Here is a 19,859-nt window from a genome sequence, read left to right on the forward strand (position 1 = left end):
TTGTTTATTTATTTTGCTGTACTTGCAGCAAACAACTAGTCACAGAGAGGTTTAGCATGCAACACCCTCAAACTCTGTGTTGAGGCAAATGTTTGCAAACAACTGCCATTTATAAATAACTGTAACAATAAGTAACAATTAGCCAAAATCACTCTCTTAGCACAACTAGTTGCCGACTGGTTGTCAATTGGTTGTCAGCCTGTGAAATTTCTATATAAAAGCAAGGTTGCTGAGAGCTTACATGCCATTTTGCAGACAAATGACCATCCTGCAGCAACAAATATGTCAGTATTTGTTGAGGAATTTCTGAAATTTTCTTTCTACTCTATGATGGTTAGATAAATTTGAATTTCCGTGTATGTAGATGGAAGCAAATTTTTGATTTTCACAGATTTCTTAGTTAACTACTATATTATCACAAGCAGTAGTCCTTTTTGGGGGAAATAACCTGATCAGTCTGTAAAAATTACAGAATATGAGGATATGCCTCAGAATGACTGCAGTCTTTTAGGTACGCACATGTTTATGTGTATGCATGCTTAACTCAGGCAAATGTTCTTCTTAATCGATTTATGTCCATGGTGGCAGCACCTCATTACAATTCACTGTACATTTACTCTGACTTTAAGTGCTTACAGTCTACACAACACAAGCACTGTTCTTGTGGTTATGGTAAAAGAAATGTTATTGCATCATGATTTTTTACAAAGAGTATTTTATAATGAGTTTCCAACATTTCTGTTGTTATTTAAATTATTTCAGACAACACAACTAGCAGAGCAACAAATAGTAGTGCATCCATTACAGTATGTGTTTGTTACTTCGATAATACAACATGCTGTTAAACCCTATTACTGTCAGAATCCTTCTAAGGTTAAAAATGTTTTTTATGTCCAAAATCCTTGAGGCAAATTACAAATCCTCTGCTTTTGTTTTTTGTTTGCTTGTTTGTTTTTTTGTTTTTTGAGCAAAGACATTCACAAGCATTGTGGACACATGCACAAATTCTGCATCCTTGTTGTCAAGGTTAAAGACATTGCACTGACATCAGCTTCTGTGATTGGGAGTGAGATCCAGTTTGAACAGTAAAAAAAATTACACACATACACAAACAGAGCTGAGATTTTGACCTCTGCAGAGACGCCATGGGGTAAAAAAAAAAAAAAAAAAAAAGCAAGAGGGCTTTGTAGACGATAATCAGCTGCAGTTTTTTAAAACTGCAGGCAAATCAAATTGATTAATGTTTTATAAAAACGAATTAACTGTTTACTTGGAAATGAATGCACTGGGGCCAAAGACAATATTTATTCAACTTTTACTATATTTTTTTAGCGAACATGTTCTCACTGGGCTCAAGCTGTTTCTTTACATGACTGATGATTTGTCAATTGGCTAATCTCACCATGTCATATCACTCTAAAGATAATCGTGATGGGGAATAGGTTTTTTTTATAGTGTGCTCTTTAAAGGGTCATTGCAACTCATTTATAGATAAAGCTCAGTGTGGACATTGTGAGACACAGTATTCAGCCCTCTTAAGGATACATAAGCTTTGCTAAAATCCTTCCATCTTATCACTGGCTCAGAGACTACTGAAATCAGTGTTACAAACTTAGGTCATAGTCTTTGAAGGGCATGGGGACTTACCTATAAGGAGTGTATAAAAAGAAACTATGAGCAAGTTACAGCTTGCTAAGTTGGACCACTTTTGCCTTCTGAAATGCTTTAATTCTTCATGACACAGATTCAACAGGTGGCTGGAAAGAACATGATAGCATCACAGAGTTGCTGCAGGTTTGATGAAAATCAACAATGTAAATTTGCTGTTCCCAAAGGTGCTCTTCTGGATTGAGATCTGGTGACTGTGCTGGCCATTTGAGCACAGTGAACTCATCGTTACCTTCAAGAAGCCAGTTTGAGATCATTTGAGCTATGTGGCGTGAGGCACTGTCCTGTCCATCAGAAGATGGGTACACTGTAGTCATAAAGGGATCGACATGTTCTGTAATAATAGTCAGGGAGGCTGCGGTGTTTAAACAATTCTCAGTTGGTCCTACGACAGACTATTCTTCGCACCATTACACCACCACCATATTGAACTAACTATACTAAGCAGGATGGATCTATGCTCTCATGTCTTCACCAAATTCTGACCCTGCCATGTGACTCTCACAGAGGAATCAAGACTCATTACAAAAGGCAACGTTTTTCTAATCTTCTAGTTTTGGTGAGCCTGTGTGAACTGTAGCCTTAGTTTGCTGTTCTTAGTTGACAGAAGGGGAATCTGCTGCTGTAGTCGGAAATACTGTAGTGCCAGACAAAATAGATTATTTATGGAAAAATTCTATATGGGAATAGAAATTCTTTATGATTAAAAACAGAAAATTCCTGTAAAATAAACACCAAAATCCAAAGTCCATTTGTCATGCTTTACCTGGTTCTTTGAACTTGCTGCTGGCTATGTTTCCTTGCTGTGTCTTTATTGATTTAAAAGTTAACTGCTGTTGATATTGTAAAATGAGGTGACTCTGCTATATGAATAAAACTGAATTAAACAGAACTAAAAAAAAGATTCAAAAATTATAGAAATTCTATTGATCGTATTTTTAATGACTCTGGACTGTAAAGGTATTTAATAAATATTGTTTAAACTAAGATATCTGAAGACTAAAATAAAATAAAATTTCTATCTTCTATTATTCTTTTCTGTAATTTTACCAATTTGATCAGTAATATTAAAGAATATACAACTAATAAAAAATCTTCCATTGGTGAAATTAATTATAATTACTTCAGTTTACTAATACTTCAACATGACATATACTCATTAAAAAAATATATAAAATCTTTAAAACTTTGTGGGGAGTAAAAACTTCTATAATTACATAACAATGGACAATCAAATCTATATAAATTACTGAAACTTCTCTGCTCTATTTAAAATGTTTAAATATTTGTATGTACAGCATAAAAAAGTGGATATTTGTGAAATTTGATTCAATTTTATTCTTTTTATAAGGAAAAATACAATTTATGAATCAAAAAAGTAAGTAAATTAAAATAAATTTCATGTTTATTTACAGTTATGGGCATTTTACACTAGACATGTTGATTAAGAACCAATTTTTGGGAATTTTTTATGATCTGTATCAAAACTTTTTTTTTAACAGTAAACAGAACTGTTGCTCATTGGATGTTTTTTCTTTTTCTCTTATTCTGTGTAAACTGATGTGTGGGAAAGTCCCAGTACATCAGAAGTTTACGAAATAGTCATCTGATACCAAAACAAAGTCACTTAAATTACATTTATTCCCCATTAGGATCCCAGTTTGAACTTCAATTCGTTGTCTTGAGATGCCTAAATGCACTGAGTTGTTGTCATGTGATCGGCTGATTAGATATTTGTGTTACCGTAAATAGTTCAGCAGGTGTACCTAATGAAGTTCCAGTGTTTTTATGTCTGATTCAGCCTAATGGCATGATGACTAAAGGCTATCATAATGATCAGGGGGGGGGGGGGGGGGGGAGAAGGAGAAAACAAACAGAATTGTTTTTAAAGTATTTTTTTATTTAGGAAGTGAAACAAAATGCCCAGTGTTGTCTTTGTGCTTTACATGGTTTCAAACCGGCCATTTGAGGTCTCTAAAAAAAAAACCTCAGAGGAAGAATTCAAAACAAAGCAGGAAGCTCCAAACGAATTCATCATTCTCCCCTTCATCATTATCATCATCACTGCCAACATCATCATCATCATCATCATCATCATCATCATCATCATCACTCGTTACAGTTCTGTAGAAATAATCAGACTCCAAAGTCACATCAGTGCTTATTTACAAGGCCTCTTGCTGCAAAATAGTTAGGTTTTTATTTACTCTAAAAAAGGTGTGGTGTAGATGCGTTCACAAATATATTAAGAAAAATGACACAGCACATACTGAAAGTGTCATTTTTAACAGTATTTTGTGGTGTAGGACAACAGCCTGTGTTACATCGGCATATTTGTTGCCGTTTCTATCTTTGAATCATTGTAGTAGAAAAATGAGAAAGAGGTTATTTCTACATACAAGGCATCGTCTACCTGAATCTAAACTCTTTCATTGTGCTACTATCTTTGAAAGAAAAGGTTTTAGGTTATAATTCATAAGAGGAAGTGCTTTTATATAAGAATAGGTAAACTAGCTTGTGGCTATAGTAGGCTACAGTAGTTCATAGTAGAATCTAAGTGTTCGGCGATGCACTCTGGTGCTGAAATATTGACCAAATGTCTCCTCTTCGTTCTCAACAAAAGTCTGAATCACATCGAGAACTGCCACATTAAATTCACAACAGCCAGAGATGATGAAAAGAAAAACAACCTGAAATCAGGAAGAGCCTTTGAGTCTTCAAATGGAGTTTGGTGTTTTCATGTAAAGCCCTCGAGCAAAACTGATCTTCTGATTGGATTTTAAAAAAAATACTGAGAAGAGAGCACAATAATTGTGACCAACTTATAGGAAGAAACTCTGGCTGTGTTCAAGGACTAGTGAGGATCAAAGAGAAGCCGGTTCAGCAGCACAGCTGTTGTTTCACATCTTAAACAATTCCAATATGCTACCAAGGCAGAAGAGTGGCCACAGTTTTAACTGTTCAGGGTTTGCGTTTCGTCCATGTTTCAGCACCAGAGGTCTACAGCAGTACCTTCTACTCTCTACGATATTTTAGAATAATAATACGAGGCAGGCAGTGCATAAACCATGTACAAAAAGACCCATCCCGACCCAACCCAGAGCCCTCTGTCTAAAGGAGTAGAACCACCTGTGTGAACCCCTGGAAGCCCCAGCAGCTGCTAATACTCATACAGACACAACTGTCTATAAGATTATAATGATACCAATATAAAATTGTAACTAGGAGGCAACGTTTTCCACACTGTGTACCAAAGCAGCTGAGTTTGAAAAACAGACTCCCTGCTCACTCCAATTTGTTCTTTCTGACCGGCTGTCACAGCGGCGTCACAGTCCCTGTAAATTTAGAGCTCCAAACCCAACCCGCCATTATTTAACACTAACTTGGTTCGCTAACTCCCTGAAATGTCATTTCTCGTAACTACATAGAATAGTGGCATTTGAAGAAAAAAAAAAAATCAAGATGTTACAAGCAGTTATGACTCACGTGTCTTCAAAAATATCATGCATTATTGCTCTATCGGATATCAACGAAATATTGTCCAAGACAGAAATTTGTTCGGTTTTGCCTGTTATCTAAGAGGTTTGGAAAAATATCCAAAAAAGATTCATAAAATTGGCATAGATTCCATTATTAGGCTATTATTTTTTTCCTCTCTTTTTTTTTGCATGCATTAGTTTAAATAATTAAAGTGGCTGACAAAAGTAAAAAGATATTCATTAATTAGAAAGTGTCAAATGCTTTGGCATATTTGTAACAAAAAAAAACAAAGTAAAGTGCAAATCCATACAAATGTAAATGCATATGTAAATAAATGCATAAATACATAAATCATAAATAGACACATCTTTTTAAAAAAAAAGATAAAAACCTCAAAGATGAATGCTGTGCTTCTTGATGCAACTAAACTATTATACAACACTGGAAAAAGGTTTGACCTTTTTGAGGAAATCCAGGACATTTTTAATGTCTCCATCCCCATCCAACACTGACAAATTAAAAAAAAAAAAAATAATAATAATAATAACATCAGATTTAGGTTATAGCAAAACTGTTAAGGAATACCCTGGTGGCTCAGTGGGAGTTTTTAGCCATCTGATCCTGAACTGGAACTCATAACGGTCCACTGTTTGCGGTTAAGTAAGCGCATATCCCAACATTACTTAGAAGTAAAGAAAAGAGCTCTTTTGTCCACGGTTTTAAAAATACGTCATTTCTCACCACACAGGTGTACTGCCTGTACTACCACATTGTGACAGGTGTGTCTTTTCTTCACAGTTCATTGTGGTAATGTCAGAAGCCACGTATACAGACACTGTATACTGCGGGTGTCCGGTTGTATAAATAAATATCATTACAAGTATCTTGTTTACTTGCACAGGAGAAACGCTGTGTGCTTTCCTTGTTTTGATGCTTTATCTTTGTAAGCTCAGTCCAAGGTCGGTCTCAGTAAAAGCAGGACACCACATGTATCCTTAGATTATGAAGGTCTGTTTTTAGAAACGCATAAAGCTTGAAAGCTCATTGAATCTCACTGGAAGAAAACCGATGATGTGATTCATGCTTGGAGATTGGAGATGAGTTGTGCTTTAGTGTCATTTCCTGGTGGATTGGGAAAACAAAAAAAATAACACAATGCTGAGGGTAGATATGGACATAAATAGATCTAGGTATCTTCAAAAATGATGAGCTAGATGTGCTGTGCTTTATTTATCTTCACAGATATTTCAAAAAGCCTCAACGGGAAGTAACTTATCGACGCAGGTGACAGTCTAAATTAGGCATTGAAAACTTTTCACTCCACTCTCAGATGAGGGAAGATAAAACAAAGGAGAGATTGGAGGGTTCTTGATAGGAACGGATGCCTTCAATCTATTTTTGTCATATACCTCGTGATTCTTGCAGAGAAAACACTCCTACCTTGTTACACTCAGATTCTGCTTTTTGGGGGAAAGAAATAAAAGTAGGGAATGAGGCCAGGAAAATTGCATGTAAACAAATTAAAACCACCCCAGTCATTCTCCCAGGGAGCTCAGAGGGGAGAACGCCCCCTTGAAACACGCCGACTCATAGTGCTTGTTCAGGTAACTCTTGAGTGCAAACGTCTTGTTGCATCGTTTGCACTTATAGTGCTTGAAGGCTGAGTGTGTCTGCATGTGAGCACGCAGGTTAGACCGGTCAGCAAACGCTTTGCCACAGTGCGCACACCCAAACGGCTTCTCCCCCGTGTGCGAGCGCATGTGGCCCTGCAGCAGCCACGGCCGGCTGAACGCTTTGCCGCACACGTCGCACTTGTGCTTGAGGTCGTGGGTCAGGAGGTGCATGGCCATCGCTGGCATGGAGACGTACACTTTCCCACATGTGGGGCACTTCTTAGCCATCTTGCTGTCTATGCTCCTGTGCGTCTGCTTGTGCCGGCTCAGGTTGGAGGATGTGGCGTAGGTTTTACCACACTCACTGCAGGTGTGCCTCTGGGCAGTTCCCCTCAGGGTTCCCGTGGTTTTCCTTCGTGATCGTCCGTCCATGATGAAAAACGCATCCACGCTGTATCCTTCACTCACAGCTGTGTCGCCGTTGATGTATCCCCCGGCTGATGACGAAACTTCGGACCGGGGACTGTCTGGCTGGTCCGAATCGCCATGGATATCACCATGGATGCCAGAATATGTGTTGTTGATGCGGCCATAGATGACCGATGAGTGGCTCGGGGAGGGTACTTTAGAGATGACTGATGAATCGCTTCCAACCACATCGTCGTAAGGATTAGGACTCAGATAATCACTGACATAGCCTGAAGAGACAAAGAAAGAGGTAAGTCATCGTGGCAGGAGGATTGATTGGCTTGGAAATCTACACGAGTGACTGCTACAAAGCTTAAACAGAGTCAAAAGGGATATTTGAGTGCTGGCAAACCTGTCTCTAACAAAAACCTAAAGGGGCAGTTCACCACAAAATTTAAATTAAGCTTTTTCTACACTTTAGTGTTGCTTATCCACACAAATGGCTTGAGTGTGAGTTTTCCAGTTTGAGACACTGACTGTAAAACCGTCTGCTTCCTCTTGGACAACATTATACTGTTCTCGTTGTCTTGGAGCAACTTTGACCACATAATTTCCTTTGGGATTAATAAAGTATTCTGATTCTGATGATGATTAATGATTCTTTCCAGAACCTGACTCGTCAAAACACTAACAAACATTGCATTACATAGGAACTGTTTTTCTCCTTCTACTGTTTTAATCCATGAACCAAAAGAGGCAGCCAGCTAACATTTCTTCTTTTATTCTAGAATGACACATCTGAGATTGGTAAAAGGAAAATAGTTCTCTTTTTTGAGTTACTAGAAAATATTTTCTCATACAAAACTTTTTCCCAAATGTATGACTGCGTATTATGTTGCTTCAAATGTTAATCATTTTGCACCTTTTAGGTCAAAAGTGCAGAGCACAAAAATGGAAGAGATTAATATTAAGTGCCAAGTTCGTCCAACTATCCACCATGTTGTTGCAATTAGTTATAAAAAGAAAGCACCTGAGTGGTAGAAATACAAGATATGGTTCGAGTATCTATTATAGCACTCGTTACGATACTACTCAAGACCCTGAGGGCTCTGTAGAACCTATCACTACTAAGAAAATTGTTTGTTTTTTTAACTTGTATTGTATAACAGCAGGCCTCAATCACACTCGTTCATCAAAGTTCATTCATTATTAACATTTTGTCTCCAGACTACATTACATTACTGATCACACCCTGGCATCTCTAGTTTCTAAATATCAATCATACCACAATAAGGATCACATGAACCACATTCACCATGTGTTCTGCACTCCCATTATGCCCAGTATCCATAAAAGACCAAAAGGTTTCCGAGTCGATTCGAAAGAAATACCTTCACATCGGTTTTTGGAGGTGATGCAAAGCAAATGAAGGAAAAGAGAAGGAGACAGTTGTGGTATTCATAGTGGCAGTAAAATGCTTCTCAGTCCTTACAAGCAAGGAGGAGACACTTTCCCCTCAGTGGGAAATCTTTATTTTTCATTGGAGGGCTCAGTGAGCACACTTGCTCCTCATCAGCTGCACCTTTTCTGACAGGTCTGAAGCTGCACACAGTCACACCTCAGGGCTGTCAAAACCTCAACTGCTGTACAAAGAGCATCTCTATTACAGCAGCTGGGTGTGTGTGTGGGGGGGGGCGTCCAGTGCATTACTCAGTGGGCGCAGTGACACTGACAGTCTCCGTCTTGAGGGAAATCGGGAAGTACACTTCACCGAGACTCACAAATTCCAAAGCAACCTGCATATTTGTGCACAACCCCTGACAAATCTGGTGAATTATTTGATGCCGCGTTATGATGCCAGCTGCTTCATTATTTCTATTATTGGCACTCAACAGGCTAAACTGTAACAGACACAAGGAGAGACTGGTAGCTAATAACCCATGGCCGCAACTCCTGTGGATTTATGCCGATCAATAGCTCTCCATTTCAATTAGCACTCTGTGAGCATTAAGACACAGACAGCAGAGGAGATACTATTGCTGGTAATATAATTTCATGATGCAGTTCTGAGAAAGGCTCAGATGTTGGTCGATAATGTGATGAGAACAACAGACAGAGGGTAGAAGGGTAGAGAAAGGGGAGTCATATTAAGGTGAGGAAGAGAGGGAGGGAGGAAGAAAGAAAAACCTAGCGGGGAGAAAGTAATGCTACGTTAAATGTGGTGATGGTGGTTGGGTGGTTTGGCAGTCCTGTACACAGCGCTCATGCTAATTTAACATTTTCGAATTTAATTAAGACCAAGTAATAGAGAGAGAAAATAGAGGGAAAGCGAGAGGGGGGGAGAAGAGGTGTGGAGTGGAGAGAGAAAATCATGAATCATAAATATTCAATCATTGCACTCTGGAAGGAAGTACTGTGTTTGTGTGTGTGCCCGTGTGTGTGTGTGTGTGTGTGTGTGTGTGTGTGTCTTGTTTTATAGAGCATGAGTAAAGTTTTGAAACATGACCAAGTGCTCAGTTTGGACCCTTATAACCAGGTATGTTGACTAAGAGCAGCTGGAGTCTTGGAGATGTTGTAGAGAGTCGTAATCACTCAAACTGACAGTTTCCAGTCCTGCTACAGTCCTGGACCATAGTGGATACTCAGCAGCTGCACTGGAGGTGGTATAGCCTTGCAAGCTGCTGCAGATAAACCACCTACATCTGCTTCCCTCCCTTCTCTAACCTTGCCCTGACTCACCAGTGGCACATGCCACACCGGTGGGCATGGAGCCACTGCAGGTGGGGAAAAGTGCAATATGTGAAACTAAAGTAAATTAAGGTCCACTATAGTCAAAAGAAGATTGATTTCTCCATCTGTAGTAATTTATATTTGGCAGCACAGCTCTGTTCTGGGACCTCACCGCACTTCCATGTGCAAATATGGAAAGATGGAGGTGGGGAGAGCAGCAGCAAGACAGCAGCATACAGAACAGAGCAAGTGTCAGTGACAACAGATGTGATAAGAATTAAATTAGACGGTGGGTTTCAAAGTGGCTTGCAGATGTGCCACAACTGAGGTCTAAAGTATCATCGGCAAAGGGCCTTGAAGAAGACGTTCTCCCAAGTGTTGGCAATCAGGGAACAAAGTAAATAATCTGATGCGCATCAGAAACACTTTAGATATTTTTCCAGAAGGTCAGTTTTGCCTTAGACCTCAGAGGGTTAAATAACAACCTATGTGGGATAACCAGCTGGATGTGTAGAAGAGCAGAGTTTCGTCATCAGTTAATGTGTGCTGGCACTGAGATCACCTGATCTGCCGGGACTGCCTGCTAAGTTTTGTTGATGCTATCCTGCTGACCTTTATTCCACTAAAATTTACACTTTCAGTGGTTAATGATTGCTTTGAGAACAGTTTGTGGGGTTTATACACAGACGTCTTCTTCTGATAGGGGCAGTGGCAGAAGAAGTTTGAGAACCGCTGCTCTGATCAACATTGCGTTAGCAAAGATGGCACCAAATTCCAAACTCTTACTGCACAAAATGCTGTCTAGGATTTAGCGAAAAATGATGATACCGTCAGATTTTCTGAAACAGCATACTAATCCATGGTCGTGACCTGCTGGATAAGCAAGACATGGAAAGCCAATTTAGAGTCTATGATGAAAGGGTTCATCTTTCTGGGGACAAAAAGATGGTGTTCAGTGACTGTTATCTCAATGCATCGTATAACTAATTATTTCTTGGCCACCACAGAGGGTAAATTGTCCTGCTGGTGATGTAGGGAACTATATGATCTATGACTAATTAGCAGAAATCCTTGGTCCTGCGTCCAAGGAAAGAAAGTTTGGGAGGGAGACAGACTGAAAAATAAGTCTTTTCAAGTGAGCAAAATAACCCTATCCATTATCTACATTATCTTTGACTATTCTGTGAGTACCATATCACCTCTCCTTCACCTGTACTAACAGCCAGACTGAGCCATGCATATGTGACTGACAGGCAGAAACAAAAACAAAGCTCGCTGTCTGGTTCTAGGATACTTTTTTCTCACACAGAACCTTTTTTGCACGATCCCTGCCAATTAAACATGACCATTCCCTTTCATCCCTTTTCATTTAAAGCGCTCTGACTGTGACTGTTGCTGTTGCTGCGCATCTCGGCATCAGTGTACTGTCTCTATTTGTTTTTTTGTCTCTCTCTGTCTGAGTATCTGTCTCGCTGTGTCAACTCCATATTCATTTCAAAGTACTTTAGCAGCATTAGAGCTGATAGCTGTTCTAAATGCTTATTAAAGATTAAATACTCTGCCAAACTAGAGCCATCCCACTTTCATGTGTCTTTGAAATACCGAGAATTAGGAATGGAAAGAAAAAGAAATGGAGAGGGAGAAAGGCTGCAAGCTACAATTTAATTTTTGATCCAAACCAGCAGTAACTGACGCACACTTGTGTGCTTTGGACACTTGTAGGTCACTGACTGCTTCCTGTCTGTGTGTGTGTGTGTATGTGTGTGGGTAATGCTGTGCACTCAGCTGTGCAAGCTGCCTGGGAAATGTGCCGAGTTGACAGAAACAGTAGAGTGCGTGCGTGTGTGTGTGTGTGTGTGTGTGTGTGTGTGTGTGTGTGTGTGTGTGTGTGTGTATGTGCAACAAGCTGTATTTGCTTCAGTCAAACTGTTGTTATATTTATAACAAGGGATAGCTTCCCTAGTCTGTACATGCTTGCCACAATGCTACTGCTGCTGCCTCTGCTGCATGTTTCTGGTTTCAGATCATCAGAACGCTTGGGATCTCTTCATCTTACATTTGACCTTGGCACAATGCGAAAACCAGCAGGCTGCACTAACTCCATTACACGCTTGCAGTGACGGTGATTTATTTTTTTTTAGCTCTTTAAAGCTGCAGTCATTCTTTTTTGGCCACTAGAGGGCAGAATAAAGCAGACACACAACCCAGGCAAATTATTGACCTATAAGGGTGTTATGTGTTTTTCTAGCAAAATCTGCCACTTTATTTGCTTTACATTACTGGATGCTGAACAATGACTCTCAAAACATAAATCAAAACAATAAGCTAAAGGGGGCCAAAGGGGGATAAATGAAGCAAAAAAACACATAGCAATTTTACTCTGGGGATTTGTGACCCATTTACATAGCATATAGTAATTTTATCCAGTATCGTATCTTTAATGTCAAGGGCATATTGACATAGATAAAAGCTCCCATCTCTGTTAAAGTGCATATGGCATGTTTTCTGTGGTTTTGCTTCCGAGATTATCAGACCAAAGCAAATGCATGACTTCTGAGTAGAAATGCTAGGTAAGTATTCCTTTTGTAAAAGATTTCCACACTTTTCCACTGAATATTTGACCCAAATACTGCCCTTTTCATTGACTTTGTATCGTATTTTCCCCGTGTACCCCAGATTATACAGTGCGTGGGAACCATTGGCAGCCAGTGTAGCTGGGCATGATTGCAGAAATCTTTGAAGGTGACTCACAGGTGCTGGAGAGAAGGCTGATTTGAATAATATAATTGGCAACAGAACAACGGTGTATCCCAATGTATGTGTGCTGCTGACATAATGCATTAACATAATCATTTAGCATGGTTTTCTGCAATGATCCTGCGCTCACTGGCTCCCTGTTGCTTCCGCCACAGTCTTTGTATGCTCCTTCGGGAAAAATGTATTTTTCTGCACTAACATGTTAATGTCAGCAACTGTTCAGAGCTGGATGTGTGTGTTTTAATGCTTTGTGTAAGAGTAAAGGCAGGGGGAGATGCGAAATCCTACAGGTACATTTAAAAACTATAACAGGTTGTAGAGGGAGTGCAAAGCAAACCTGAAATTCCATTAAGCATTCTCTCCTGTTTTCTTTAAATTATCTTTTATTCCAGATGTGACTTCCTTTCCTTGAGCATTAAAAACCATAAATAATACAGAGCAATTCAGCCTCATGAAGTGCCTATATAGAAAGCTCTTAACCTCCGACCTGACTGCAGTCAGATCCAATGTGCATCGCACATATATTACCTTATATGACCTATTTTGTATTATTATTAAACCGTCTCTTTTATTGCCCCAAGTCTCAAGAGGTTCTTATCAGACTGAGAGTGTAGGTTTCCTCTCATTTGTTTCTCTACATAAGACTATTTCATGGAACCAGAGCATTTCACCGAGTATAATTACAGTGTTGGAAATGGTATATTTTTGGGGGGGCTATGACCGAAGTTTGACCCTGTAATTCCCTTCTCCTCTTCCTTCTGAAACAGTCATGACTAATGCTTTAAATCTGAGGGTGAAAACATTCTCAGAGGGATGCATGGCAGGCTTTAAATGGGCGCCTGTCTCCGCGCGCGTGTGTGTGTGCTCGGGTGTGTTTGTGTGTGTAGGTGTGTGACTAACCTTTGTCATGATGATGGAATCGCAGACTGAGCTCTTCTCTTCGGCTGTGACCATACGAGCTCTCCAGATCGGCAGCCGAATAGTCGTCCAGCTTGACTTTCTTCACTAAGAAAGACCGAGGCATGATGGCTCCTACACTTGCACGACAAACACACGCTTTTCTATCCAACTTCAGTCTAAACTCACAACCTATCAGCTGATTTTTATTTTAACCGTGTAATTTTATTTATTTACTTTAATTCAGCCACTAAAGCTACGCTTGCTCCCTTCCGTCAAACACCTTGGAAAAGTGGAGACATGGCTTTTAAAGATCAAAGAAACCGAGCTCTCCTCGTGTGCTTCTGCATGTTTACCACACATAATATTAATATTTTTTTTTTTATATTTTTTTTTTGCGGTGGTTTGTCAAATATAGGCTATGTCTGCAAGTAATAGCCGGATCTCGTGGAGAAAGCGATCTGTTTTCATCCCATTAACTTGCCACTGGAAGACCTGTGGAGTCCTAAAGGCTGGAAAATAAAAGAATATAAGTCAGTTTCTGTATGGCTGCTCCGTTAAAAACGTCCCTCGTGCCGTGCTTAAATCCGTTGCTTCTAAAAGAAAGATTATGGTCTCGTTCTAACAAACCGCTGGTCTTCAGCACGCGGACAGCTCCCAACAAACACTTCCTAACGTCCAGGCTCGTGCTTTCAGCACCGGACAGCTCCTCCCGTCGCGAGACTCTTCCCCCCCCCCCCCTCTTTTTTTTGTTTTTTTTGTTTTACACCGCGTGCCACAGCCAAACCGCTGTTGCCCCTTCAGCTCCAGAGGGAAAGGAGAGGAACAGAAAGGCGAAACGAGCAGTTTTAAGGGGTCTTTCTGCTCAAAAGTAGCAATCCAAACACAGGTGAGTCAACGACTTGACGATTTTTGACCAAAAAACCACCCCAAACAAATAAACAAACATTTGGGTGCCGCTCAAAGAAGCGGGAAGGAGTATGGCAGCAGAGTTGCAGCGCTTGGTTAAAGGTCGGGACAGTTTAGTCCAAGAAACCTCTCGAGACCTTCGCAGGACTTCAAACCCCAGCTCGAATATCACAAACTCAGCCAAAACGTCATCACAGTTCATTTAAAATAAATAAAATATTGCTCAGATTTGTTTTTAAAAACTGCGGCTGGAAGACCAGAACAGCTCTTCTCCGGTCGCTAACTCTTCGTTTCACTCTCTCCCCTCTCTCTTTCCTCCTCTCTCTCTCTCTCTCTCTCTCTCTCTCTCTCTCTCTCTCTCTCTCTCTCTTCTCCCCACTCCTCGCGCGTGCGGAGCTGCGGCTCTCTGTAGTGCACGGGATCAGCTGTTGCGGCTTTATAGGGCGCGAGAAGGAGGGGCCAGGGGCGGGGGGGGGGGGGGGGGGGGGGGTTGGGGGGTGTGCTGGAGCTAAATTTTATTCATCAGGAGAAGAAAAAGAAAAAAGAAAAAAAAAGAGCATCTTGTCTTGTTGGACCAACAGCAGCGGTGCTCTGTGATAGCCGGGGAGGGTTTTATTTCGATAGTTTCTTGTGCTTGCCCGCTCTCACACTCTGATTATGACAGTGAAAGATGTTTGGATGGATGCAAGGATGGGTGGATTAGTCCATAAACTGGAAAGCAAAGATTGCGTCTATGTAGACAGGAAAGTTTTCTTTTTAATCTGTTACACTGTGTTGTTTCTATAGATAATCTTTTGCTTTTGCATGTTAAGCTCATGACGTATAAAAATGTTATGTTATAAAAAGTTCAGTAACTGTTGCTTTAAGGGGAAACGTTTGTGTGCCCGCCTGATTTGTAGTCCTTCCTAGGGACCGAAAACCATCAAACCAACCGCTCAACGCCAACTTCTAATGTAGCCCCGCACACAGGTCAAAGCTTTTACGCTGCGATCAACCAATCAAGCTCCTCTTATGCAAATCAGCGCTTCTCTTGACCAATCAGATCCTAGGCGCATAAATCCATAGTCAGCATCAGCCAATGAGTTTGTTTAATGCAGCTGAGGTGAAGGTGTTTTTACTGAATGGTCTTTCAGAGAGACAGAGAAATAGACGGAGACCACCTTTTTTAAAATATCATGTAAACAGACTTTTCCCTCCAGCTACCAGGCAGCAACAGACTTGCATATATACACATTGTCATGCAAAGCCCTTCCCCATTCATACACACGCAGGCAGCCTGGCAGGAGAGATGATGGTGTATGATGTAATTCAGTGACGTGTGCATTTATGTAAGTTCTCTTTGGTGAGGTCCTTGGAGTTAACCTATTTTTAAAGTTCATTGATAAATGTTTAAAGGAGACAGAGAGGGCATGTCCTGTGGGTGTGAAAGAGCGTGTCTATTTTAAAACACAGTACAGTATGTGTAAATATGTGTGGATCAAAGTGCAGCAGCATATTCATCAGTGGCCTCAGGATCTATGCGTTGCATAAAAGAGGTTTCTTGTTCATATGTAAGCTTTTACAACATTAAATACAAAGAGTAATAGCATGTGTCTGACTATGTAATCTGAGGCTCTGAAAGTATGAAGAATTTCTTAAATAAATCACATTTTTAGTAAAAAACTAACCTATGGATGTTGCACTGAATCAAATGAGACTCATCACCCATCTTCTTGTGCAGCCCTCAGCCTCTTTTAGTTTCCATCTCATTGTTTTATTGTATTCTGCCCCCCCCCCCCCCCCCCCCCACACACACACACACACACACACTGTATGTACAAACTGTCTTACATGAAGCATTTCCAGCAGTCACTCTGTGACAAGCCCTTTGTTTGTTTCAGCAAATGCTCCTAAAATGATGCATATTTATCCTCAAGTGACAAAGCCCTTTAGCAGCCATAGAAATGATGACCTGTCATTTGTGCGAAAATGTGTAAATCAGCTAACAATGTAATACAGCAGTATAGAGCCTGCACAGAGAGGAGGTTGGGTGGATGGATGGGTTAATAAAACACGAGAGACTGCTGCTGCTCACTTTCAGTTTAAGCAAACAACTTCTCAGACCTCAAAACTGAAGATTGAGAAAACATTTTATAATATGACATTTTCTCATCAATCTCTTCTCAGTACATTGATGAGAAAACCTCAGAACTTGCCAGAGCACTTTCTCATGACTCCAACGATACGCCTGGCAAGTCTGAAGTATAGCAGTAGCTTCCTTAATTTATCAGCAGGAGCAAGTGAGTAAAGTTATATTCTTCAGAATCCGTTTAAACAAATTGGGTGGGCTGTACTACTCACCAGTATAATTTTAAACTTCTTCAATATTATATTTGTTTTGGAATACTGGGTAAAATATAAGGGCAAAATGCAAACATTTGCAATTATAATAAATTCATATTTTGTTCATAATCAAACATAGAAAACATAGTAAATGTTTAAACTGAGAACATATAACATTTAATTTTAAGTTTTAGTTTTAATTTTTGGGGACAGGGACAAGAAAATGCTAGAAAAATAAGTGGTGCTAAAAATAAACAAATGGGTGAACATTTGGTGCATTAGGTTAACTGGCAGCAGGTGAATAACATGACTGGGTATTAAAGATGACTGGGAGTTTCTCAGAAGTAAAGATGGAGAGGGGTTAAACAACTGGAAAATAAAACTGCAACTACAATTTCAGAATAAGGTTTTTCAATGAAAACTTGCAAATACCTTGAATATCTTATTATGTACTGTAGAATGTCATCTACAGCAGCGGTCCGCAACCCCCGGGCCTCGGACCGGTACCGGTCCGTGAGTCGTTTGGTACCGGGCCGCGAGAGTTGAGGCTCAGGTGTGAAATGTATGGTTTTCAGGGGTATTTTCGTTTTTGAGCGTTATTTTGTTATCGTTTTTATCGTTGGGTCTTTTCACGTGTGTTATGAATAAATCTTCTTTTTTCGGTACCGGTACTAGTTTTATTTTGTTGTATTTATCCGCGACACCTTAAAGGCCGGTCAGTGAATATATTGTCGGTCATAAACCGGTCCGTGGCACGAAAAAGGTTGGGGACCGCTGATCTACAGTACATAATGTCGTCAAAAGATTATGAGCATCTGGAGAAATTGCTGTGCTAAACATGGCCCTGTCCAAACTTTTTTTGAGATGCATGTCTTACTATCTATATTTTATTCCTGCACAGTTGGTGTGGAGCACCCACACTTTTCTTGTACATGTGCAATGACAATAAAGGGCCCTTCTTCTTTATTCTACTTTCAAATTCAAAATTGATCAGTAAGTTTTCAAAGTTCTATGGTGAATAAAATATTGGTTTTAGATATTTGCAAACTGTTGCACGCTGTTTTTATTCCCACTTTATCTACAGCGTCCCAGCATTTCTGGACTCGTAATACACAGTAACAAATAGCTGCACTTGCTGATAGTAGAGCCATATTGTCAGCATACTGTCAGGTGCACAGCCTCCTACTTGTTGAGCATTTTATCTTTCTCTTTTATAAAATGCTTCATCACTGGAGAGAAAGTTCCAGATTCATAGAAAGCAAGACAATCCAAGGAAAAGTAAGTATTCAGTACATATGTGTCAGTGGACGTGTAAGTGTATTTCTCTCTGTCTTTCCATGATGATCAGTGACACACACTGCCCATTTTGTCCCATCTGTTTTTGTGATGGTGAAATTGTCCATTCCTCGTGATTTTCCCTGCTAGCCACGAGTGCAGCTATACTGCTGAGTTCAGCGAAATATGTCTGTGTGTGTATGTGTGTGTGTGTGTGCAGAGGCTGTGGGGACATGTGGAGACTGGAGACTCATTAGCATAATAATAGACTCGGATGCATGTAGACAGGCAAGCGTTGTGCGTGCATGTGTGTGTGTCTGTGTGTGTCGGAGGGTTTGCGAGTCCTGTCAGAAAACACAATTGTAGGGTCCTTGTTGACTTTCCATTCCTCTGTCTTTTAAAGAGCTATTTAAATGACAGGGTTTTAAATAAAACTCCATTCAAATAGAGGGGTTTTACATATAAAGCAATATCCAGATGAAAGGGTTTGTAAACAAAAACTGACAGAGAGAGATACAACGCAGGAGGGAGGAAAGAAAACAGAAGGAGGGGGAAAGACAGAAAAACAAAGAGAGAGAGCAAGAGAGGGGAAAAATAAATAGAGACAGGTCTTATAGAGGACAAATGGAAGGTCAAATGGGGTTTAAATGTAAAGAAAGAGGGAAGGGGAGCTGCAGAGAGGCAGCTCACAGCGAACAGATAAACGTAGTGATGGATGACACTGACGTTGGCTTCAACTAGCACAAATTTGTAGCATTAGCCTAAATCTAGTTGTGCATTTAATTATCTTTTTCTAATAGTATGCTGAGCAAGACTGCTGGGTCTGCTGGTATCGTGCTGGTATTGTGGAATTAAACTATTAAAGGGCAGTAATCACAAAACGGGGCCACATGAAGATATGGCAAATATGTTGTCATTACTTTTCAAAGTACCTGTATGTGCATTGTCTGATTACATCTTTACTCCCAGTCATTTTTTTCTTCTAGATGAAATAAATGATCATTTCATCTACTTTTTTGGGTAATTTTCCACCACCTTTGAAAAAGCTTACTTCAGTTGGCTAGTATCCATCCTTGTTTGGGGGGAAAGTAAAAATACATGATAACATGCATTTGAGCTAAAGAGATGACATCATTTCTGTCACGGGGGGTCTCTCAGTCTGAGGCACTCCACTAGAGGAGTGAATACATTTTTCACAAAAGCTATTCCCTTGTTTTGTGCTTAGATGATAGCGGTGGAGAACACTGTCTAAAGGCTGACACTTCCTCTAATGCAAACAAGCACAGAGTCGTTCAGAGTTGTGTGCGTGCGTTACTTGTACACCTTAAGAACTGTGAGTGTGACGCTGACATGCTTTTGCTTTTCCGCTTCAAGTCTGCCTCCAAGGGAGCTGGTTCAGTTTATCAGCTTGTTTAACTCTCAGATCCAATTTTTATGTAATTTGGGAGTTGTGCACACTGGCTTATTCGTGACCCACTGTTACCCATAACACCCTTGTCTTCATAAATGCCTTTGTAGCTTCAGAGTACACCCCCAAGGGGTCCAGAGATAGATCTGAAGGGTCTCAAGATGATTAAAGGAATAAAAAAGAAAAATATCTGTAATATTTCTCTGTCTTTTTCATACATTTCTGTCTATTTTCTGTCCTGGAATCTCGACAACATTTCTTTGTCTGTTGAGCTGCTCAGATCTTATGACCACACAAGCTCTGGTTTAAGGAGTTGCAAACCAGCAACTCAAATCAGTGTAACCCTGTGCAATACAATGATGACTGAGTACCACAGACGCCGTTTGTCATGT

At 40.1% G+C, this 19,859-nt stretch overlaps 1 protein-coding gene across 1 annotated transcript; it reads right to left on the reverse strand.

Annotated features, from left to right (window-relative positions):
* Positions 1-3,583: 3,583 nt before the first annotated feature.
* Positions 3,584-14,855, reverse strand: LOC308384136 (transcriptional repressor scratch 1-like). The gene is made up of 2 exons (XM_080862510.1): positions 13,557-14,855; positions 3,584-7,459 (listed from the first exon to the last, which is right to left on the reverse strand). Exons 1-2 carry the CDS (start codon positions 13,678-13,680, stop codon positions 6,684-6,686), a joined length of 900 nt encoding a protein of 299 aa, XP_080718636.1. The 5' UTR covers positions 13,681-14,855; the 3' UTR covers positions 3,584-6,683.
* Between the last annotated feature and the right edge of the window lie 5,004 nt (positions 14,856-19,859).

Source organism: Rhamphochromis sp. 'chilingali' (assembly GCF_963969265.1).
Source record: "Rhamphochromis sp. 'chilingali' genome assembly, chromosome: 17".
NCBI classification, from domain to species: Eukaryota; Metazoa; Chordata; class Actinopteri; order Cichliformes; family Cichlidae; genus Rhamphochromis; species Rhamphochromis sp. 'chilingali'.